Raw genomic sequence first — 20,205 nt, forward strand, 5'->3', positions numbered from 1 at the left:
TATATTTTTACTTTTAAGGTCATTTGAGGATCTGTTCCTCAGGGGTCACATGGGCTTGGGAGGAGGCCCTGGCTCCTTTCTTTTACCACTTGCGCCTGTGTGAAGATAAGTCAAAGTCCTGATCGACCATGGTTGGCTTTGCTTAGAAGCACGGAGGAAATGATTCCTCTGTGTTGACCCTGAGAGAGGTATTTTTTTTTTGAAACAGGGTCTTACTTTGCAGCCCTAGTTGGCCTGAAACTCCCTATGTAGACCAGCTTAGCCTTGAACTCATTTACCTCTACTTCCTGAGTGCTAAGATAAGAGGTATGCTCTACCACATCCAGCTGAGTGAAAGATTTTCTAATGTTTTTGCATTGTTGTACCCTGAGGCTTTCACCTGGTGGAGTCCTTCCCTCCTCAAGGCACATTCCCTATTATCCTAATACGAGGTTTTTGCTTTAATAGCACTAATCTCATAAATGGTTTCAGCCCCCAGTTCTGTTCATCCTTGTCTACAATTATAATTAGGTACATGCTTCTTTCCTTGCCAAATTGCACACTTTTCACATCTTTCTGTTTTATTTTTTATGCCCACACTATAAGTCTGGCTAAACAATGAGTAGTAACGATGCCAACACAGTCTGAATGTTATGCTATCTTGAAATTCCTCTGCCAAGAGACTTAGTCCATTACTTTTGAATTTAGCTTTGTTCAGATTTTCAGGAAATGAATAAAACAGATTCTTTGTCGGAATATAACAAGAATTACTCCTAGTCTGAGTCCCAGATGGAGTCCTTATCTAAACACCTCAGAAGCCAGCCCTTTATTGACTGCATTTCTAACAGTATTCTAGTCTTCCAAACTCCTACCAGAATTAGTCATTTAAGTTCTGCTTACAGCACTCTAGGGCTTCTCCAAATTCTTCCACATTCCTCCCACAAACCTACTCCCAAGGCTCAGAAACCACACAGGTTTATCACAGCAAAAACCTCACTTTTTAGTACCAATTTTGTTTTTTAAAATTTTTTTTATCTGTATGAGTGTTATACCTGCATGTATATAAGTGCACCCATGTTATGCAGTGCCCATGAAGGACAGAAGAGGGTGTCAGATCCCCTGGAACTGGAGTTATGGGTGGTTGTTAGCTGCCATGTGGGTGCTGGGATTCAAATCTGGGTCTTCTGCAAGAATAGCCAGTGCTCTTAACTGCTGAGCCATCTCTCCAGGCCCTCAATTTTCTATATAAATTATTTTTCTCATTATTGTGACCAAATACTTGGCAAAAAGCAACTTAAGGAAGGAAGGATTTATTTGGGCTCATGGTTTGAGGGAATACAGTCCATCATGGTGATGACATGGTGGCAGGTGATTTCATGGTGTCAAGTGCATGAGACATTGTGCTCATATCTTGGTGACCAACCAGGAAGCAGATAGTTTAGGCAGAAGGGGAACCTGCTTGGACTACAGAGTGAATTTGGGGTCAGTCTGGGCAACTTAGTGAGACTCTGTCTCAAACTTTTTAAAAAGTTAAAAATTAAAAAGGGCTAGGGATGTAGCTCAGTTTTATAGTACTTGTCCAGCATGTATGAGGTCCTGGGATTGATCCCCAGCATTACATACCCTTAGCCTTGCCCCTATACCTCTATATCTACCAACTAGAACCATGCCTAAAAGGTTCTACAATATCCCAAAACAGTGCCACCATCTGTGGAACAAGTATTCAAACACATAAGTCTATGGAAGACATTTCACACTCAAACCCTGTCAATGCACACCCTGCAGCACTGATGGCAGACTCTGAGATGTCTGCACATGCATGCTCAGAGCAGCATTGTTCACAATAGCCCAAAGATAAAAGCACTCATTGGCAGATGAATGGATAGACAGAATTATGCAGGACTACAATAGGAGGTTATTTGACCTTCAAAAGGAAGGAAATTCTGACATGTTACAACATGGATAAACCTGTAGGGCATCATGCTGAGTGTAATAAGCCAGTCAGCAAAAAACAACCACTGTATGATTCCATTCCCATGAAGTATCGAGAACAATCAAACTTACAGAAACCAAAAGCAGCATGGCAGTTGCCAGGGAGTAGGAGGGGAAAGAAATGAGGATCAGGTTAATAAGTGTAGACTGTCATGTTTGAGATATGAAAAAGTTCTGGAGTAGGAGGGGAAAGAAATGAGGATCAGGTTAATAAGTGTAGACTGTCATGTTTGAGATATGAAAAAGTTCTGGAGTTGGTTGCACAGCAGTGTGAATACACTTAACAATGCTGCCCTGTGCACACAAAAATGGTTAAGATGGTAAAGTTTATAGTATGTATATTTTATCACAGCTTTTTTATTTTTTGTTTGTTTTTTTGCTTTTTGAGACAGGGTCTCCCTGTAACCCAGCTGGCCTGGAACTCACTATGTAGACCAGGCTGGCCTGGAACTCGCTATGCAGACCAGGCTGGCCTCAAGCTCACAAAGATCCTCCTGCCTCTGCCTTCCAAGTACTGGGATTAAAGTAAAGCATGTGCCACCACGCCTGGCCTTATCACAGTTTTTTTTTTTTTAAAAAAAGCATGGCTAGACCTGGTGGTGTAACCCCAGCTTCTCAGAACACTGAAGCAGGAGGATCATAAGTTCAAAGCCTACCTAGGCTACACAGTTAGGCAAGAACAGCTTGGAAATTTAATGAGCCCCTGTCTCAATTTAAAAGGAAAGAAAACAAGAATGGGTAGAACTCAAAGAGAGTGTGTTTGCCTAGTATGTGCAAGACCCTGGGTTGGATCCCTAGAACCAACTCTCTCAAAATGAGCTGGAAATGGAGACTTAGAAGAGGAAGGACAGATGGAGAGAGATTCAGTCAGTAAAGTCCTTGCCGTGCAAGCATGAGGATCTGGGTTTGGATCCCCAGCAGCTATATAAAGGCTAGATGTGGTGATGGGTGCCTGTAATCCCAGCACTGGGGCAGCAGAGACAGAAAGATCCCTTGGGCTTATTGACCAACCAGTCTAGCCAAATAAATGAGATATAGGTTCAGTGAAAGACCTTGTCTCAAAAAATAAGGTGGACAGTGATTGAAAAGACAGCCAACATAAACTTCTAAACTACACAGACACACACATACACACGTGTATGTGCACTTGTGCACACACATGAAAAAAGAGAGCTTGGGGCTTGCTGCCTGGTGATACAGGGAGGTGGTTCTTGGGCTTATTGTATATAGATGAGCTTGAGGTCCCTTTACAAAGTAGAATGAACCTGACATCCCTGTCTGGCTTCCAGCAGTCAGCCCAATGGGCCATTACTTCCTCACTCCCCATGGAGATTTTTTTTAAGATTTATTTTTATTTTATGTCTATGAGTATTTTGCCTGCATGTGTATAAGTGCACCCATGTCGTGCAGTGCCCAAGAAGGTCAGAAGAGGGTGTTGGGAGTCCCCTGGAACTGGAGTTACAGACAGTTGTTAGCCATCATATGAGTTCAGAATTGAACCCAGGTCCTCTGCAAGAGCAACCAGTGCTCCTAACTACTGAGCTATCTCTCCAGCCCCAGAAAAAGTTTTAAAGATTTATCTATTTTTATTTTATGTTCACGAGTATTTTGCCTGCATGTTTTATGTGTACCATGTATGGTGTATTGCCCATGGAGGCCAGGAAAGGGCATCAGATCTCCTGGAACTGGAGTTATAGACAGTTGTGAGCTGCCAAGTGGGTGCTGGAATCAATCCCAGGTCCTCTGCAAGAGGAGCAAGTGCTCTTAACCACTGAGTCATCTCTCCACACACATATATACACACCCCCATGGGGATATTGACGGAGGTAAAAATCCATTTACTTCTTTGCTCTGTTATATGACCAATAACCCCCAAACCCTTCCTAAAGCTCTAGAACATGCTGGAAGGAAGGCTTCGTTCTCCATCTTGAACATTAGGAATTATCTTGTAGGAATACCATCCACCCATCTACCATGCAATCAATCAATCAATCAATCAATCAATCAATCAATCAGGCTTGGGTACCAGCTCCTAATGGAGCACAGTCTGGTGGAGGATTCTCACGGGTGTAAGAGTATGTGGTGCAATGTGATAATACTGTGATAAAGCTTGTCTAAGACACTTGCAGTCTGTGATTACAGTTCACAAAGCATGTTTAGTTTTCATCTGAGACTTGAAAGATCAACAAGACTGCAGGAGTAAAGTAGGGAGGAGGAGGCAGGGACAATGTACCTAAGAGACAAAAAACAGAATCTGGTTTATTGTTGAATGAGAGGCAGGAGTGGTGAGAACTAGGCAGAGCAAGGATTGGGTCTTATAGGGCTGTTTAATAGTCTTCTGAGCATCTTTCCAGGTGAAGGAGGGAGGGGCAGATATGAATTTTGGGGGGGGTCTTTTTGAGACAGGGTCTCCCTGTAGCCCCTGCTAACCTGGAACTCACTATGTAGACCAGGCTGACCTCAAACTCACAGAGATCCGCCTGCCTCTACCTCCCAAGTGCTAGGATTAAAGGCATGGGCCAACACACCCTACAGATATGAATATTTATAAGCTAAGCGGTGTGAAACCAGTTAGAGAGGCAGTAGAAGACAGGGGAGCAGTCAAGGATTCTCAGAGCTTTAACTGAGACATCTGATCTGCTTACATCTCCCTATTATCTCAGGGCAAGCTGGTCTTCAGGACTCTTCTTTTGGTGGGGAAATTAATGGTTTTCTTGACAACTGCTCCAATGTGCCTTCCTAGCATGACTGATCTATGATTCTCTCTTGGTCCTTAAGAAGATGCTGCCCTCTTCTTCAATAAAAGATTTGGTGACTGTTCCTGCATCTGGCCTTCTCTCCTCTAGGCTGGACAGTCTCAGGTCTTACAAGTCATCCCTGGCGCTGGTTATGTCCTGTCATTCTTGGGGCTGCCTCACAGCCTCTGAATGCCCATGTTAGGGTTATGGGGCTCAGAATGTAGGAACAATGGGAGAGAAAGCAGGAGACCATACCTGACCTCAGACAAGACTGAGTTTATCGAAGCACCTCCAGGAGGGACAGCAGCCTTCCTGAATGCTGGAATCAAATGTTGCTCCCGGGTAGGGGCCATTGGAACTTACATAGGCTATAGCTGTGGCTGGCTGACTAAGCGATCAGGGGCAATCTTGAGATGTTTATGCTCCCCTTATAGGCCCCCCCCTTCCTGGCACTGTTTTCTCTGGTTTATCTTGAGAGGGTTTATGATCTCTTCTGGGGACCATTTGTTCAAGGAGACAGGCTGTTTTAGGAAACAACCCGTCTCAACAAACAGCCCTCTCAGGATGGAGGGAAGTGGCCGACTGATAATGCCAGCTTTCTGCAACCGGGGCATTCTATCAACCCACTTTCTTCATCCAGTATGGACTTCCCAAAAATCACCTTTGCCCCAAAGTTCTGCTTACTTCCAACTTATCAGCCATCTGCTTCTGAGAACAAGCTGGCTCTTGCAACCCGGGCATATATGCCATCCCTCTAGACTTTCAGTTCTCTCCATGGCCCTCTGCAGGAGGGTAAAGGGCAAAGTGTAAGGCAGGTATTTCCTGGTACTGACTTCCCCCAAGATAGGACACAAGGCTGTCCCAGGCAAGACCCTAGCAAAGGCTGAAGAAGATCAGCCTCTTACCTGTACCAGTTGCTCAGAGTCCATCAGGAGCCATGAAAGAGGACATGGGAGGTGGGGCAACCTGGGAAACTGAACAAGACCTTGCAGAGCAGAGTCCTTACTTGGTTGTTAGGCAAGGAGTAGATTCCCAGCAGTGTGTATGACAGCTGGAGGTTTCCTACTGACCTTGGGACACCAACTTTGAGATAAATTAATAATGGGTTGGGGAGCAGCTGGTTGCTACTGATTCAATAATTTCCCAGCACTGAACTTCACAGGCGCATCAGCAAGGGCTGGGGAGATGGCTCAGCTAGTAAAGCGCCACATAAGCATAAAGGCTTGAGCTCAATTCCCAGCACCCACATAAAAAGTCTGGACAGTAGCATATATTTACAACCCCAGTGCCCCAGAGACAAGAGGATCAGTGGCGCTCACTGGCCTACCAGCCTAGCCTAATCATGAGCTCCAAGCCAGTAAGAGACCCTGTCTCTAAAAATAGGACACCCAGGGGCTGGAGAGATGGCTAGCAGTTAAGAGCACTGGCTGTTCTTCCAGAGGACCCAAGCTTGATTCCCAGTACCCACACTATGGCTAACAACCATCTGTAACTCCAGTTCCAGGGGATCTGACACCCTCTTCTGGCCTCTGAGGGCTTTGTATGACACAGATACACTTACATATATGCAGGCAATACACTCATACACATAAAATAAAAATAAGTTAAAAATTGTTTAATATAAGTAAATAAAATAGGACAGACAGCTGCTGAAGAATGACACCCAAGGTTGATCTCTGTCCTCACATACATGCATACCCCCCCACACACATTACACACACATGTGCACATATAGAAACACACTTGCTCGTGTATCCACACATGCATGTGCACCACACACACCAAAAGAGAAAGAGGAGGAAGAAGAGAAAGAAGAGGAGGAGAAGTAGGAGGAGGAGGAGAAGGAGAGGGGAGGAGGAAGACTAGAAGGGGGAGGAGGAGGAACAGGAGGAGGAGGGGGAAGAGCAGAAGAACGAGCATCAGTCAAGGCCCCTAAAACCCATGGCTTTGAAGAGAATTATTGGAAAAAGCCTGGATAACTGGTCAACTAATTTGGAAATACTGAGTTTTGTTCCAGTTCCATCAAAGTAGTCCAAAACAATGGAAGCTGAACCAAGGGCATGGGCACTCTTGGAAATAAACTTGGATTCTCTTGCCCTCGTGCTGTGTACCTCTGGACAAGTAACCTGACTGCTCTGAGCCTACCCTATAGGCTGGTATGGAAAGAGGGGAATTAGGACACAGATTTTACAGGTAGTGAATGTTGTTCTTGGGGAAGAGGCCCCAGCCTCTCCCATGGCCTGAGGCTCTGGAGGAACCACCACAGCTACCTCAGGCCATGAGAGAGGCTTCTTCCTAGGAAAACTAGAATGGGGTATTGTCTTGTGGGTCTGAAACCCTTTGTCTCCCAGAGTTGCCAGCTCTTGCTCTCTTTGCTGGCTCTGTGGGAATGAATACCCCGCCCCCCAAAAGCTGGCTACTGTTTGTGTTACTGTAAATTCCCACCCCACCTGGCCCAGCTCCAGGAGCACTGTATCCTGGGTCTATGTACCCCTCTCTGTAAGGCATTTGGGGTGTCTCTTACATAGACCCTCACAGGATCCAGGAGTGTGTTAGTGACCTAACAGCTCTCAATCCCACCCTGCAAGGTGCACATTCCAACCACTAGGCCCTTCAGTCCTCAGCTCCACATGCTGTGTATTTGTCACACTGTTCCAGGTCTAAAACAACATCCTGCCTTCTTACTCTGGCACCCAAGGGTCAGCACAGTGATGGTATCAGAAACACATATCAAGCACCTACTGTGTGCAGAATGGGCTATGAGGGACTAGGGCACCAAGAGACACAGATTCCAATTAAATAGTTCACATCATGACCAGCTCACCCACCCAAAATACACAACATCGACCTGCCCATCACCCGCTAGACCCTGCTTTGCTCTTCCCCACTAGGTCCTGTGCCCCATCTCCACATACCCCAATGACTTCCACTAGAGCTCCCACACAGGTTGGCACCCTCCTCGGGGCGCATACAAAGCATGTTTGACTTCTGCCTGTCTCTGAGCCTTTGGGCCTGTTTCCCCATTTATAAAATGGAACAGTAACACCTAACATTTTGTACAGTTGATGAAATAGTATTTTAACCAGCTTGGATTAAATGCTGAACAATGTTAGCTGTCACCTCTGAAGGGAGAGACTTCCATTAACTCCAAAACCATAAAGCAATCCTTGCTTTGCAAACAAGCCTGCCCAGGACCCCCATAAACCCCAACCATAAGGTTCTGCAAACAAGCCCTCCTGTGACCCCAGACCCTCATCCATCGGGAAAGATTTCAGACCTTGAGAGTTCTCTACCCAACTCCCATTACTGTTTACATACACACAAGTACTTAAGCTCCCCTGCTATTTGGCCCATGTGGCTACTGCAGACTCCTGCTGGTCAGTAGTCACCCCTCACTGACTATTAAAGGACATTATGGATTCTACTCTACGAGGTTGGTTATTCTTTCCTACCTGTGACTCTTTCGATTTCTAATCCTAATCTGGGGGAGAGTTAAAACTCCTAATTTCCTAATAACCTCTACCTGCAGGATTTTGATCTCTGTATCCCTAGCACCTAACCCAGCACATGATTGGTGTCAAATATTGTAGTGTAGAGGTGTGGAAAGACTGAGTTTGTAAACAGCCTATGAAGCAATTCTTGCTGCTTTCCCAAGGCGGTGGGGGAGGAGGGGGGACCAGGAAGATCCAAAAAGGAACTAATCTTTATTGTCTACCTAGCACACATCAGTGCTCAACATACATAAGAAAAGATTATTGCAGAATGAGGAAGTGGCTAGTGTCTAGGTCAAGCCAGCAGACCTGGATATGAAGGACCCATGACTTAGACAGTTTTCTTGTTACTTACAGGGAGGGAATTTGCTTGCTTGTAGCTCCATGTGCCTAGGCCTCCCTGTGCAGATCTTGGGCTTTGAAACTCCTAAGGGCAGGATGCCTGGATAGGCAGGGCAGGAGTACCGCCTAGCTCCAGGGGTCATGTGTCAATTGCTCACCTGAGAACTTGGCTTTAGGGAAATCAAAAGCTGGAGGTGGGCTGGGCTGGGTGGAGGGCTTGGCTCCTGCCCTGTACAACCCCAGCTTGGGGGGCGGGGGCGGGGTGATTCGCCAGGTCCAGCCCCCCAGCAATCTTCATGCCCAAGAGTAAAGTCTGAGCTTCTTCCTCTGAGCAACCTGAAGCTTTTATTCCTTGTCTTCTCCCTCCCCTGCAGTGCTAAGCCTTCCTGATCTTTACTCCTCCTGCAGTACCTCCTCCTTACTCCCACCTCCTGCCTCCAAAACACTCTGATTGCCAGGGTGGGTCAATAGTTAACACTTCGCTAGCTTTATATAAGCTGCCCCGGGCCACCTGCCTTGCTCTGCTTCTTTGGTTTCCTGGCTCCTGGAGGTGGCTCTGGCAGCCCCAACTGGCTGGTCCACACCATGGCCACCTGCTGGCAGGGCCTGTGGGCCTATCGCTCCTACTTGATTGTGATATGTCTGCCCATTTTCCTGTTGCCTCTGCCCCTCATTGTACAAAGAAAGGTAAGACACAGGTAACTCTAGGGGTGGTGGGAGAGCGATCATCTGGGCTAATGTAGGGCATCCTTAGGACTCCTCCTCCCCTTACCTCCTCTGAAAGTTAGGCTGCCACCTCCTGGTCTCCTGGGAGCCAAAGGGGGCTTCTACAGGGCACCCAGCAGTCGAAGCCCCATGTGAGCTGCTTGCGGGACATTGGAGCCTGCTGCCTTGGGGACTGAAAGCTAATTCCACAAAGGAGACCCAGAAAGGGGCAGATGAGATGATCTGCCTACCCTGTGCCAACCCAGTCCCAGACTAGGCTCAGTGCCAGCTGGGGACAGGAGGGACAAGTGGGTAGCCAGGTTTGGAGAGAATAGGAGAAGGCTGGCTTCAGGTCATTGTGCCTTCCCAGGTAGAAACAGAAAAAGCAGTTCACCTGTGATCTCAGGGGCAGATGATAGGGGTCGGGAGGATGGGACATCCGCTGCAATGTAGAGTCAGAGCACAGAGCACCTGCCTCTTCCTCCACCCCAAGAAGCTGTGGCTTTGCGCTCATTTATTTGAACCTCCCTCCACCCTGTGTCTCCTGACTGCACTGAACACTCTGCCATGTGAGGCAGGTCCCATAGTCCCATTTTAAAGATGAGGAAAGTGAAGGTCAGCTAGTTACTCAGATTCCCTGGACAGATTCCGTGGATCTTGGTTCATACCCCGCCCCCGTAGATTTCTCTGTAAGAAAATGAGCATAAAGCCACGTGTGGTGGCACATGCTTTTAATCCCTACACTCAGGAGACCAAGACAGGCAGATCTCTGTGAGTGAGATCAAGGCTAGCCTGGTCTACATGGCAAGTTCCAGGCCAGCTGTGGTTACAGGAAGATCCTGTTTCAAAAGCTAAAAATAAAAATGAAAAGCATAAAAAAGAAATAAAAACATAAAAATAATAAATCTAATGTTAGCTGGTGGGGACTGGAGGGGAGCTGGGGATATAGCTCACTGGTAGAATACTTGCCTGGCATGTTTAAGGGTCTGGGTTTGATCTCTAACACCAAACAAACAAAACCAAACTTTAATAAAATTTTCTTGGGACTTTGGGAAGGGAGCCCACAGGAAGGTCTTCTACCCTGCACAGTATAGCTGCCTTTGCAAATGAGGGAATGGCTGGGGAAGTGGGGAAGGACTGCCCAATGAGCCATTGCTTGCTGCTACAGATAGGGAAATCAAGGAAGGCTTTTTTCTTTATGGTATCCTGCAGGGAGGAGGCCCAGGACTTGCCCCTGACAATCTGGCAGGTGATAAGGCCTGACTGACCTTTGAGTTGAAATCCTTTTCAGGCCAAGGCCAGTGGTCTCTCTATGCAGGAGGTCTATCTGATAAGTTTCAGATAGGCTTGGACTTGTGTGCCACTACCACTGTCCTGGGAGAAGCACATGTAGCCCAGAAAGGTTCAGTAAGTTGCCCAGGGTCACACAGGAAAGCTTGAGTTGGTGTGAGAGAAGCTGTATTTCCAGGCAGGAGTGCAAGGTGTTAGGAGCCCCAGGCTTTGCTCTACTGTGCTTGGCCCACCACAGCTTTGGGCCCGTAGACTCTGCCTATCCTGTCCTGTCCTGATTCCACCAACGTCCTGAGAGGCCAGGTTCTCTTCAGGGCCTCCCCGCCCACAGCAACTCTCTACTCTTATATGATCAGTTTCTACTTCTTGGTCCTGACCTGGACCACCAGCATATAAACAGCTGTGTTACCTCTCATCTTAAACAAGCAGGACAAACAAGACTCCCCCCTTCAGCCCACATTCTCTCCAGATACACCTGCCTTTTCTGTGCTCCTACCCTACAGCAAGCCTCAAAGATGGTCCCTGCGCACGCGCGCGCACACACACACACACACACACACACACACACACACACACACACGTGCACTGTCTCTGAGACCTAAATTCCCACCAGCTTCCTTGGTACCTAGCTGTGGCCCATGCCCACCATCCTCAACTTGCAGCAGGATCTGTCCCAGCTGGTCACACCCTCTTTGCCACACTGCCTTCTCTTGACTTTGATGACACCTGGTTCCCCATTCCCCCAAGTACCATTCCTGACTCTGGAGTCTTTCCATCAGACTCTGGAGGTTTCTCAGGGTCCCTCATATATATTGCCCCAACTCCTGGTCTATGGTAATCATATGCTGTCTCATGCTTTGAAAAGCATCTCTAAGCCAGGCCTGGTGACACATGCCTTTAGTCCCAGCACTCGGGAGGCAGAGGCAGGCAGATCTCAAAGCCAGCCTCATCTACATAGTAAGTTTCAGGTCAGCTGGGGCTACAGGGGAGACCCTGTCTCAAAAAGACCAAAAAAAAAAAGCATCTCTCTGCCTGGGCCTGGTGGCACACAGCTGTAACCCCAGTATTCAGGAGGCTAAAGCACCAGGTAAGACACTGTCACAAAAAATAAACTCCCTTTTCCCCAAAAAAAGTATCTCTATGCCCACAAGTCCTCATAACCCTAGCCCTAACTTAGACACTTGCATTACCCAACAAACCTGGGACCTTGTCCACTTGAATTTTTCTCTGTAAGCAACCTATGCTTCTTACCATCTCAATCAAAGCCCCAACTGCCATCGTCAGCAGGCTCTCCCCGGCTTCTTATTCACCAACCTGCTGTCTTGTGATGCTAGCCGTGACTCAGGTCTTTTTGGACTGCTTGTTTTCCTTCATTTGTTCACATACCAACAAGTCCTGCGTATTCACTGTCCCCCCAAACCCTATAGATGTACTCGATTTATGATCGGGACAACAAACTCACTACGTTGAGACTATTGTAGTGGAAAACACATTGTGTGAACCTGACCAGTCACCAGCCCAGCAGCACAGCACACAGTGAAGTGTGGTTTGTTGACTCTTCTTACCACTGCCTGTGTTTTGTGGCTTCTCAGGCGCTATGGCTCAATACCATGGTCCAGTATCACCAGAGAGGATCTTACCAAATTCAGAATCCACAGTATATCATTTTCCCACTGTCATCAATTCAGTAAATCACAGATGGAAACACTAGAAGTTGGGGACATCCGTGCTCTAAATGGACTCGATCCCCACGTGGGCGTTGTCTACCCTGACTTTCCTCACCTTTTCCTCCTGCCCTCTTGAGTCAAACTCTGGCCTCAAAACCTAAGATCATGTCACTACCCTCCTTCCAACACTAAACTGGCTTGGAAATCAATTCAAGTCTCTTAAAATAGCCACCAGGGCCTGAGGCTCCTCACTGTCAGACCCCCTCAGACTCCATTCCCTGCTTCCCACCTTTGAAGCCTGCAGCTTCCCTCTGCCCCTGCTTGGGCTCGCCTCCTTCCAGGTTTCCTCTTAAATCTGTCTCAGAAGCCCTCTGTCAGGCGAGTCACTCTTCATTATAGATTACCAAAAATTATTTTTAAAACATTTTATCTATTTTAATTTTATGTGTGTATGAGTGTGGATGCTGGGAATCGAACCTGGGTCTTCTGCAAGAGCAGCCAGTGCTCTCAACTGATGAGCCATCTCTTCAGTCCCTGCAATTTTATTTATAGCCATTCTGTGAAAGTATGTTTCTGGGGCTGGGGAGATTACTCAGTTGGTAGAGTGCTTGCCTAGCATGCATGAAGCCCTGAGTTCAGTTCCCACAACACATAAACCAAATGTGGTAGCATACTCCTGTAATCACAGAACTTGAGAGGTAGAAGTAGAGGATCTGAAGTTTCTGAGACAAGGTTTTGTCATGTAGCCCTGACTGGCCTAGAACTTGCTATGTACACCAAGCTAGTCTTGAACCCACAGAGATCTGCCTTCCTTTGCCTCTTGAGTGCTGGGATTACAGGTGTGCACCACCATGCCCAGCCATGGTGACTTTTAAGTATTATCTGTTTACTTTCTGCTTATTCTCCAAGGCTAACTCTGCACACTCTTGTGGCCTGATGCTCAGAAAACACTTGCTAAATGAAAAAATGAAGGAATGTGGGTGAAGAGGGCCTTTTCCTGAATTCCTGTTGCGTCTTCTCTCTGTAATAGCCCCCAAGCTTAGCCTCCTGGCTCCTGCCCTCAGCATGCACAGAGCCCCAGCCAAGGATCAACCCTCTGTAATAAAATTGTTGACATTTGAGTGCATTTGATGCACCCGGCATTGGACCAAGCACCTCAAAGCATTAGCTTGCTTGTTTCTCACAGAAGCCTCTGTGTAACTATGAAGTTACTGCTGCTGTCTCCATTGCATAGGCATGTAAACTGAGGCCCAGAGGATGACATGACTTGCTTACAATGGCAACTAGAAAAAATGTTGAAGCTGGAATCTGATCTTGGGGTCTCTGTCTGAGGCTGTCTAGGAGAGCGAGGTCACGCCCCTCCATTGCAGCCCCTCTCAAGTCTTCCTCCTTCATGACCACATACCCAGGACTTCCACTTTCCTAGCACTGATATCTGTGGTGTCTTTGCTCTTTCCCAGGGGTTACTCGACAGAATACAGATGTTCTGTCCTCAAGCTGATTATGGTCAGAGGAGGAGGCAGGTGTTTGTGCCTACAGATATAACAAGAGTTCCAGCAGGAACCACTTCTTCCAAGGGGTCAGAGGAGAATCTGATGCAAGTGGGTGGAATCTTTTGGAGGTGAGCCTGCATCTGTCAGAGGCCACAGAGGGCAGGCCAGGAGGAATAGCACAGGGCCAGCAATAGCCATTGTATGAAAGGATGGCAACAGACCCCTTGAAATGCTCCCAGCTGAGAGAGTATACAGTAAGGCCTAAAGCCTTCTTCCTGCACCCTGGACCTGCAGGCCAAAGCACCACCCTAAGCTAGAAACCCCACATCTACTCTTCCCTCTTCCCATCCCTTCCCTTATGGGTGAACCTCTTGGTACTACATGACAGGTTATCATTTAGGTGTTCTGGAAAGAGGATTTGGGAGAGCTGGCATTCCTATGGGTGGTGGGGGAAAAGACACAAAAGTGTGTACTGGGCCAGGTGTAGTGGTACATGCCTTTAATCCCAGTACTCAGGAGGTAGAGGCAGGCAGATCTCTGTGAGTTCGAGGGCTACATAGTTGACATCCTGTCTCAAAAAAAGAAGTATGTACCGCACAACATGGCAGGTGTGACTATGGCCTGGGGAGGAGCTGCCTTCAGTACAGAGCTCAGGACAGGCCTCCCAGGGAGTGGACAGTTACCCTAGGACCAGAGTGGCAGGTAAAAGCCAGCTAGACCCAGCTCTGGATGAAGAGCTGTCCAGCCAGAACATGCAGCAGGTGCAAAGGGCCGAGCACAGGAGCAAGCTTGGCAAGCTGACAGGGCAAACAACAGCATTGCTTTGGGGGCCTGGGTGAGGACAACTTTGCTTTGGTCAAATTCAGAGAAGAGGGGAGAGGGGGATTTATGCCAACCCTGTGAGACTGGGGAAGAAGTGGAGATGTTATGCCATGGGCAATAAAGGGTAAATAACATGCTCAAATTGCTAGAAAGTGATGGTCAAAAATGCAAAAGCTTCCTGGAACCCGAAAGGATCATCTATTAAAAACAGCAATGGTGCCATGTTGGCCAGGACAAAGATCGACTGAAATGAATGTGTTTATATTAAAAACAGAAGGCAGCAGAATTTCTGTCTCAACTGCCTGAGGTTCTAGAATGCACAAACAGTCCTGTGCACTTTAGAACTGTCGATAAGCATTCTAGTACAAGCTATTCCTGAAGCCAGCCCAAAGGCAGAAGATGACCCAGTGATTAACTGAGGACATGAAGACTGTACAAGGAATTTAGACCCTCTACCTTCACGATAGAATCCAGTGAAGGAAACATAATTTTAGAGCCAGGTAGATATGGCTTCTTACCCACTCCAGAACACGTGTGGAGCAAATTCAAACAGCCCTCATCAGTGTGCCCCACCACAGGGGTCCGTAAACACCACACCCTTCCCCTCTGCCTTTGGCTGGGGAGGACACAGGTGGCCTTGGTCCCTGAGTGGATGTCCCCATTCCCCACAACTCTGCTCAGTTGGATCATTGCCCCTACATGGGCCTCAGATACTCTGTCTAGGAAATGGGAAGATGTGCCTTGTTACACAGCCCCAAGCGATGAGCTGTGGTCCAGCAGGGAGTGCCACCTGGAACATGTATACCTGAGATGTGAGGAGATAGATTTCCTAGACTCAGAGGTGTCGGAGGGAGATTCAGAGGAGGAGTCGCGTTCCCAGGCTGGAAGAACCCGGGGAAGAACCCCGGAATAGAAAAAGAAGGCACTCTGATGTGAACTTCACTCCCTGATTACTAAATCATAACCTGGCTTATCAGCACCTCCTAGGCGAAGACAGAATAGAAAACCTTTAAGATATAATGGAAGTGAGGTCCTGAGCTGCTGTGGGGATCAAATTCACAGAGGACTGTAGGAACGCTGGTTCGTATCACTCAACCTGGTTTGTGTTTGCTCTGCAGTGGTTACTGCAGGCCTGGCTGCAGCCCAAACTGTGATGTCAGGACTGTTCCCCTAATCTTTGTTTCCTCTGACACTGAGACCTACTGCCTCAAGCAGGCATAACTAGAGTCCCAGACACTTTGTAGACTGAGGCAGGAGGATCATTTGAGTCCAGAATTTGAAGACCAGCTTGGGTAATACAGTGAGACCTGGAGTGGGGTGGGACTAAAGTTCTCTGATTAAGGCTTATCTATATTAAAGGTTTTGCAAAGTGATTATCTAGAACTTTGTGATTGTGAAGAGTTGGAATGTTACAAATCAAGAACCCAATCATCCTGAACTATCTTTCGTCTCCTTAATGGCCATTATTACCAACCTTTGTTATCTAACCCAACATCTTTGTGACTGATAGGTAAAACTGTTGGAATGTATTGCCAAATTTAGCAGCCTAGTAATCTCCAGAAAGCCTAAAGCTGAGCCTGCCACCCAGAGCAGCTGAGTGAGAACTGTAGAGAGGTTTTTCTAGTGGCTATGAGCTCTAACCAGCTGTCTCCACTGTATTCAGAAAATGCATTGGCTTCTGGCTTTCTTTAGTTCTAAAACTATAAATGCTCACATAACCTCTTCTACAGTGGAGCAGGGCATGCAGGGTGCTCTGAATCTGTATTACAGGCCACGGTCACTCATATTTGGATCAACAAACTCTTATTCCCTTTAGAACGAGAGCTTTATTTTGGAAGAAAGGAAAAGGGGAAAGGGAGGGAGGGAAGGAAAAAGGAAGGGAGGGAGGAAGGGAGAGAAGAAGGGAAGGAGGGAAAGAAAGAGAGAGAAAGAAAGAAATCTGGCATCTGGTGAGATGGCTCAGTGGATAAAGCACTTGCTGGTCAAAACTGACTACCTGAGTTCAATTCCCAGAACCCATGTAAAGGTGAAAGGAGAACTGGACTGTGGTGGTGCATGCCTTTGATCCCAGCATTGGGACGCAGAGGCAAGTTGGATGTCTGTAAGTTGGAGGCCAGCCTGGTCTAACTAGTGAGTTCCAAGTCAGCCAGGGCTATATAACTGAAGGAGAGAACTGACTCTACAAAACTGTCCTCTGACTTCCACACAGGCACTGTAGCATGTGCTCCCGTACATCATACATACACACACAAAACCACACACACACACACAAAATTGATAATAATTTTTTTAATTTAAGAAAGAAAACGAAAGGCTGGCTGTCCCTTGGGCCTCATGGAGCACATGATGCAGTGAATCCATTCCCAGGGAGAACAGAAGTGAACGGTTTTTATCCAGTGAGAGCAAACAAAGAAGTTGGCCCCCATCATACCTTGGCAGAGCCTCAAAGACAGACAGGGGCAAGAGAGGCTTTTGAACGGACAGTAGCTTCAGGTGTCCCTGACTGGAGGCTGTTGGCATGGGGAGGCCATAGGCAGGCTCTAGAAGTAGAACACACCATGTTATTGCTTGGTGGGGGTGATATCTGACTTTCTCTGGCTGGTCCTGAGTAGAAAGTGGGAAAAGACAGTGGGGAGCAAAACACAAGAGACTGGCAGTGGGAGATGCCTTCTGCTTATTAGATTAGGCACTTAGCATTGCCTACCTATTATTCCTGGGAAGGAGAACATAGACATACACACACACACCACACATAGAACACACACCACACCATATACACCACACATACAACACACACTATACATATCACATATACATAACACAACATACCATACGCACAACACACACACACACACACACACACACACACACACACAAACTTCATTTTAATGGAACTGATTTTCTTTCAGTCCTGTGTTTTTTTGTTAAGTGCATTTTAAAACCTTATTCTATGGCTGAGAGTGGTGGCACACACCTTTAATCCCAGCACTTGGGAGGCAGAGGCAGATGAATCTCTTTGACATCAAGTCCAGCCTGGTCTATATATTGAGCTCCAAAAAACCAAAGCAAACAAACAAACAAAACGCTATTCTAAGGAATGAAAGCTACATCAGGCTACTAAAGGGTTCCTAGCACCACATCTAAAGTAAGAACCCCTCAACACCTTTAATCCCAGCACTTGGAAGGCAGAGGCAGGCGGATCTCTGTGAGTTCAAGGCCAGCCTGGTCTACGTAGCAAGTTCCAGGACAGCTGGGGCTATAGGGAGACCCTGTCTCAAAAAGATCAAAAAATAAAAATAAAAAAAGAACCCCTTAACCAGAGGTTTTCCTAAGTATGTGCAAAGACTCTCACATGCAGATAAAAGCATCCATCCATGTAGTTTTCCTCCTCCTCCTGCTCTTCCTCTTCTTTATCTTCTTGTGCTAAGGACTAAACCCACAGTGCCTCACAGGACTCTGCCACCAAACCTCACCCCAACCCTCATGTAATCATCTAATGAAACACCAGCCTGGCCACTCCGTTCTCTCTGCTTCAGTCCTTCAAAGGCCTCCCACTTGCAGCTGTCTTCTGGATAAAATCCTAGTCCTAGATCTTTCTCAAGATGAACAAGGTTCACCTCAAGTGTATACCCCTCCAGGACACAGCTTGATCTTTTCTGCATCATTTTATCCCCTCAGTACTGCACATTCTACCCCTGTTGTCCACCAACTGAACTACGCATCCCTCAATTCCCACTTGGCATCGCCTCTCCTTCCCCAGTCCAGGAGAAGCCTTTTTCCTCAGACCCTTGCTCTTCTAGTCTCTTCCCAGTACTGCTTGACAGGTTGCCACCTAATTCCCCACCTTTCTCTGGGCCCTGAGAATGCCTCCCACCAGCAACATCCCCACTTTCTGGGATGCTGGGACAGTAGGAGTGGTGCACTGTGTGTCTGCCATCTCCACCCTGGGTTAACTTTCAATCGCCAGGAGGAATCGGCTGGGGTACCTTTGAGACTGGGCATATTTACTCTTTCTGCCTGACAGTCACAGGCTGTGCTGCATCTGTAATGGCCAAAGGCCGTGCATGATGTCCATAGCCCGTGACCTTCTCTGCCTCTGAAACTCACCCAGGGTCCAGAGTCTGCCCTGGATTCTCTGCCACCTTTGTTTCCACGTGTGCCTCATAGACCTACCTGGTTCCCTAGAGGTCCAAGAGGACTTTGCTCTCTGAAGCCTGCTGTCTGTTCTTACCGAGCAATACTTTTCAGTCTATTTCCACATAGCCGGTTAGTCCACTGCCTTCCTATCCTGTTTCCAGCAGGAGAATGCTTCTCCCCATGAAGGAGACACATGTGTACAACTGGAAATGCTTTGAGTTTCTTAGAAAAAACGTCAAGCCAGGAGAAGTTTAGGAACTTGTGCAAGAATGCACAGCAGTGATCTGGGTCTAGGCATTCGGGTTTGTCGACTCCCAGATATCTGCTTTTCCACGGTGAAAGAAGCAGGCCAACCAGCCTTGGACCTGGGAACCCCTCTGAGGCTTTAGCTCTTCTATCCACTGTTGACTATGAGACAGCCCACCCAGCAAGCCCACCCAGCCAATGGAACTCCCTAAGGACAGAGCTGGGGCTGAGTCATTTAGACCAGAGCAGTGCATTCATTCTTTGTTCATTTGTTCAGTCAGTGTGTCAATTCTGTAATAAAGATGCCAGGTTCCCTGCTGAGCTGAGCAGAAACCGACTTGGACCCTGCTCCCCAGAGAGTATTTATAGTCTGACAACAAAGATTGATACTTGTCATTTAATTCATAAAACTAAATGTTTCCGGGCGTGGTGGCCCAGGCCTTTAATCCCAGCCCTCAGAAAGCAGAGGCAGACAGATCTCTGTGAGTTCAAGGCCAGCCTGGTCTACATAGTGAGTTCTAGGAGAGTTGGGCCTACAGGGAGACTCTGATTCAAAAAGACCAAAAATAAAATAATATATAGGTGGCACACATCTATAATCCCAACACCTGGGATGCAGAGATACAGTGATAACAAGTTCTACAGCATTGTGACCTATATAGCAAGACCCAGTCTCAAAAGGAGCAGTGCAGACAGGGGCTGAGAACAAAGGGGACTCCCTGATAGTACCTGGATCCTGCCTCCATGTGGTGCTATCAAAATACCTGAAAACAAATCCTGAATCCATCACTCTCGAGTCTAACCATGGCAGACAAAAGAAAAATGAGGAGGAACCCAATAGAGGGATGCTTTTGGAAGCTTTCGTCAAGAAATCCCAGTGGACTCTGATATAAACATTTGAAATTTGTGCTGTTCTGTCTTTTCTCTGGTTCTCCATCTAGAACTTGTAATGCTAACTACTCTTGCCTTTACTTCTCCTTCACATCTCCTATTCACCAGTTAAGGACTTTCTTTTCTCCCTACAGATAGAGTTATGCAGTTTGGGAATCTTTTAGATAGACGTACTGAAGGGGTATCCCAATTGCCTCACCATGCGTCCCTGTTCAGCATGAAAGAAGCCAGAATGGTCTGCATCCCAATTCCCTAACAGTAATTTGGGTAACCTCTTCAGAGGATGGCGTGATAAGAATAGGAGGTAGGAACTGGCTAGGCAGTTAGGGTAAAAAAAGACCCCAAAGAAAAGTAGCCAGTTTCTTGGCTAAAAGTCAAAATGTCCTTGGGCCTCTTAGCAACATACTCTGTT

At 47.1% G+C, this 20,205-nt stretch overlaps 1 protein-coding gene across 2 annotated transcripts in view; it reads left to right on the forward strand.

Annotated features, from left to right (window-relative positions):
- Positions 1-9,127: 9,127 nt before the first annotated feature.
- Positions 9,128-20,205, forward strand: part of Slc13a2 (solute carrier family 13 member 2) — a 28,825-nt gene continuing 17,747 nt past the window's right edge. For both annotated transcript variants that reach the window (XM_008840602.2, XM_029567143.1), the window contains exon 1: positions 9,128-9,229. In XM_008840602.2, the coding sequence (XP_008838824.1) occupies positions 9,128-9,229 (102 nt within the window). The remainder of the gene's footprint in view (positions 9,230-20,205) is intronic.

Source organism: Nannospalax galili, unplaced genomic scaffold (assembly GCF_000622305.1).
Source record: "Nannospalax galili isolate Female #2095 unplaced genomic scaffold, S.galili_v1.0 scaffold2241, whole genome shotgun sequence".
NCBI classification, from domain to species: domain Eukaryota; kingdom Metazoa; phylum Chordata; class Mammalia; order Rodentia; family Spalacidae; genus Nannospalax; species Nannospalax galili.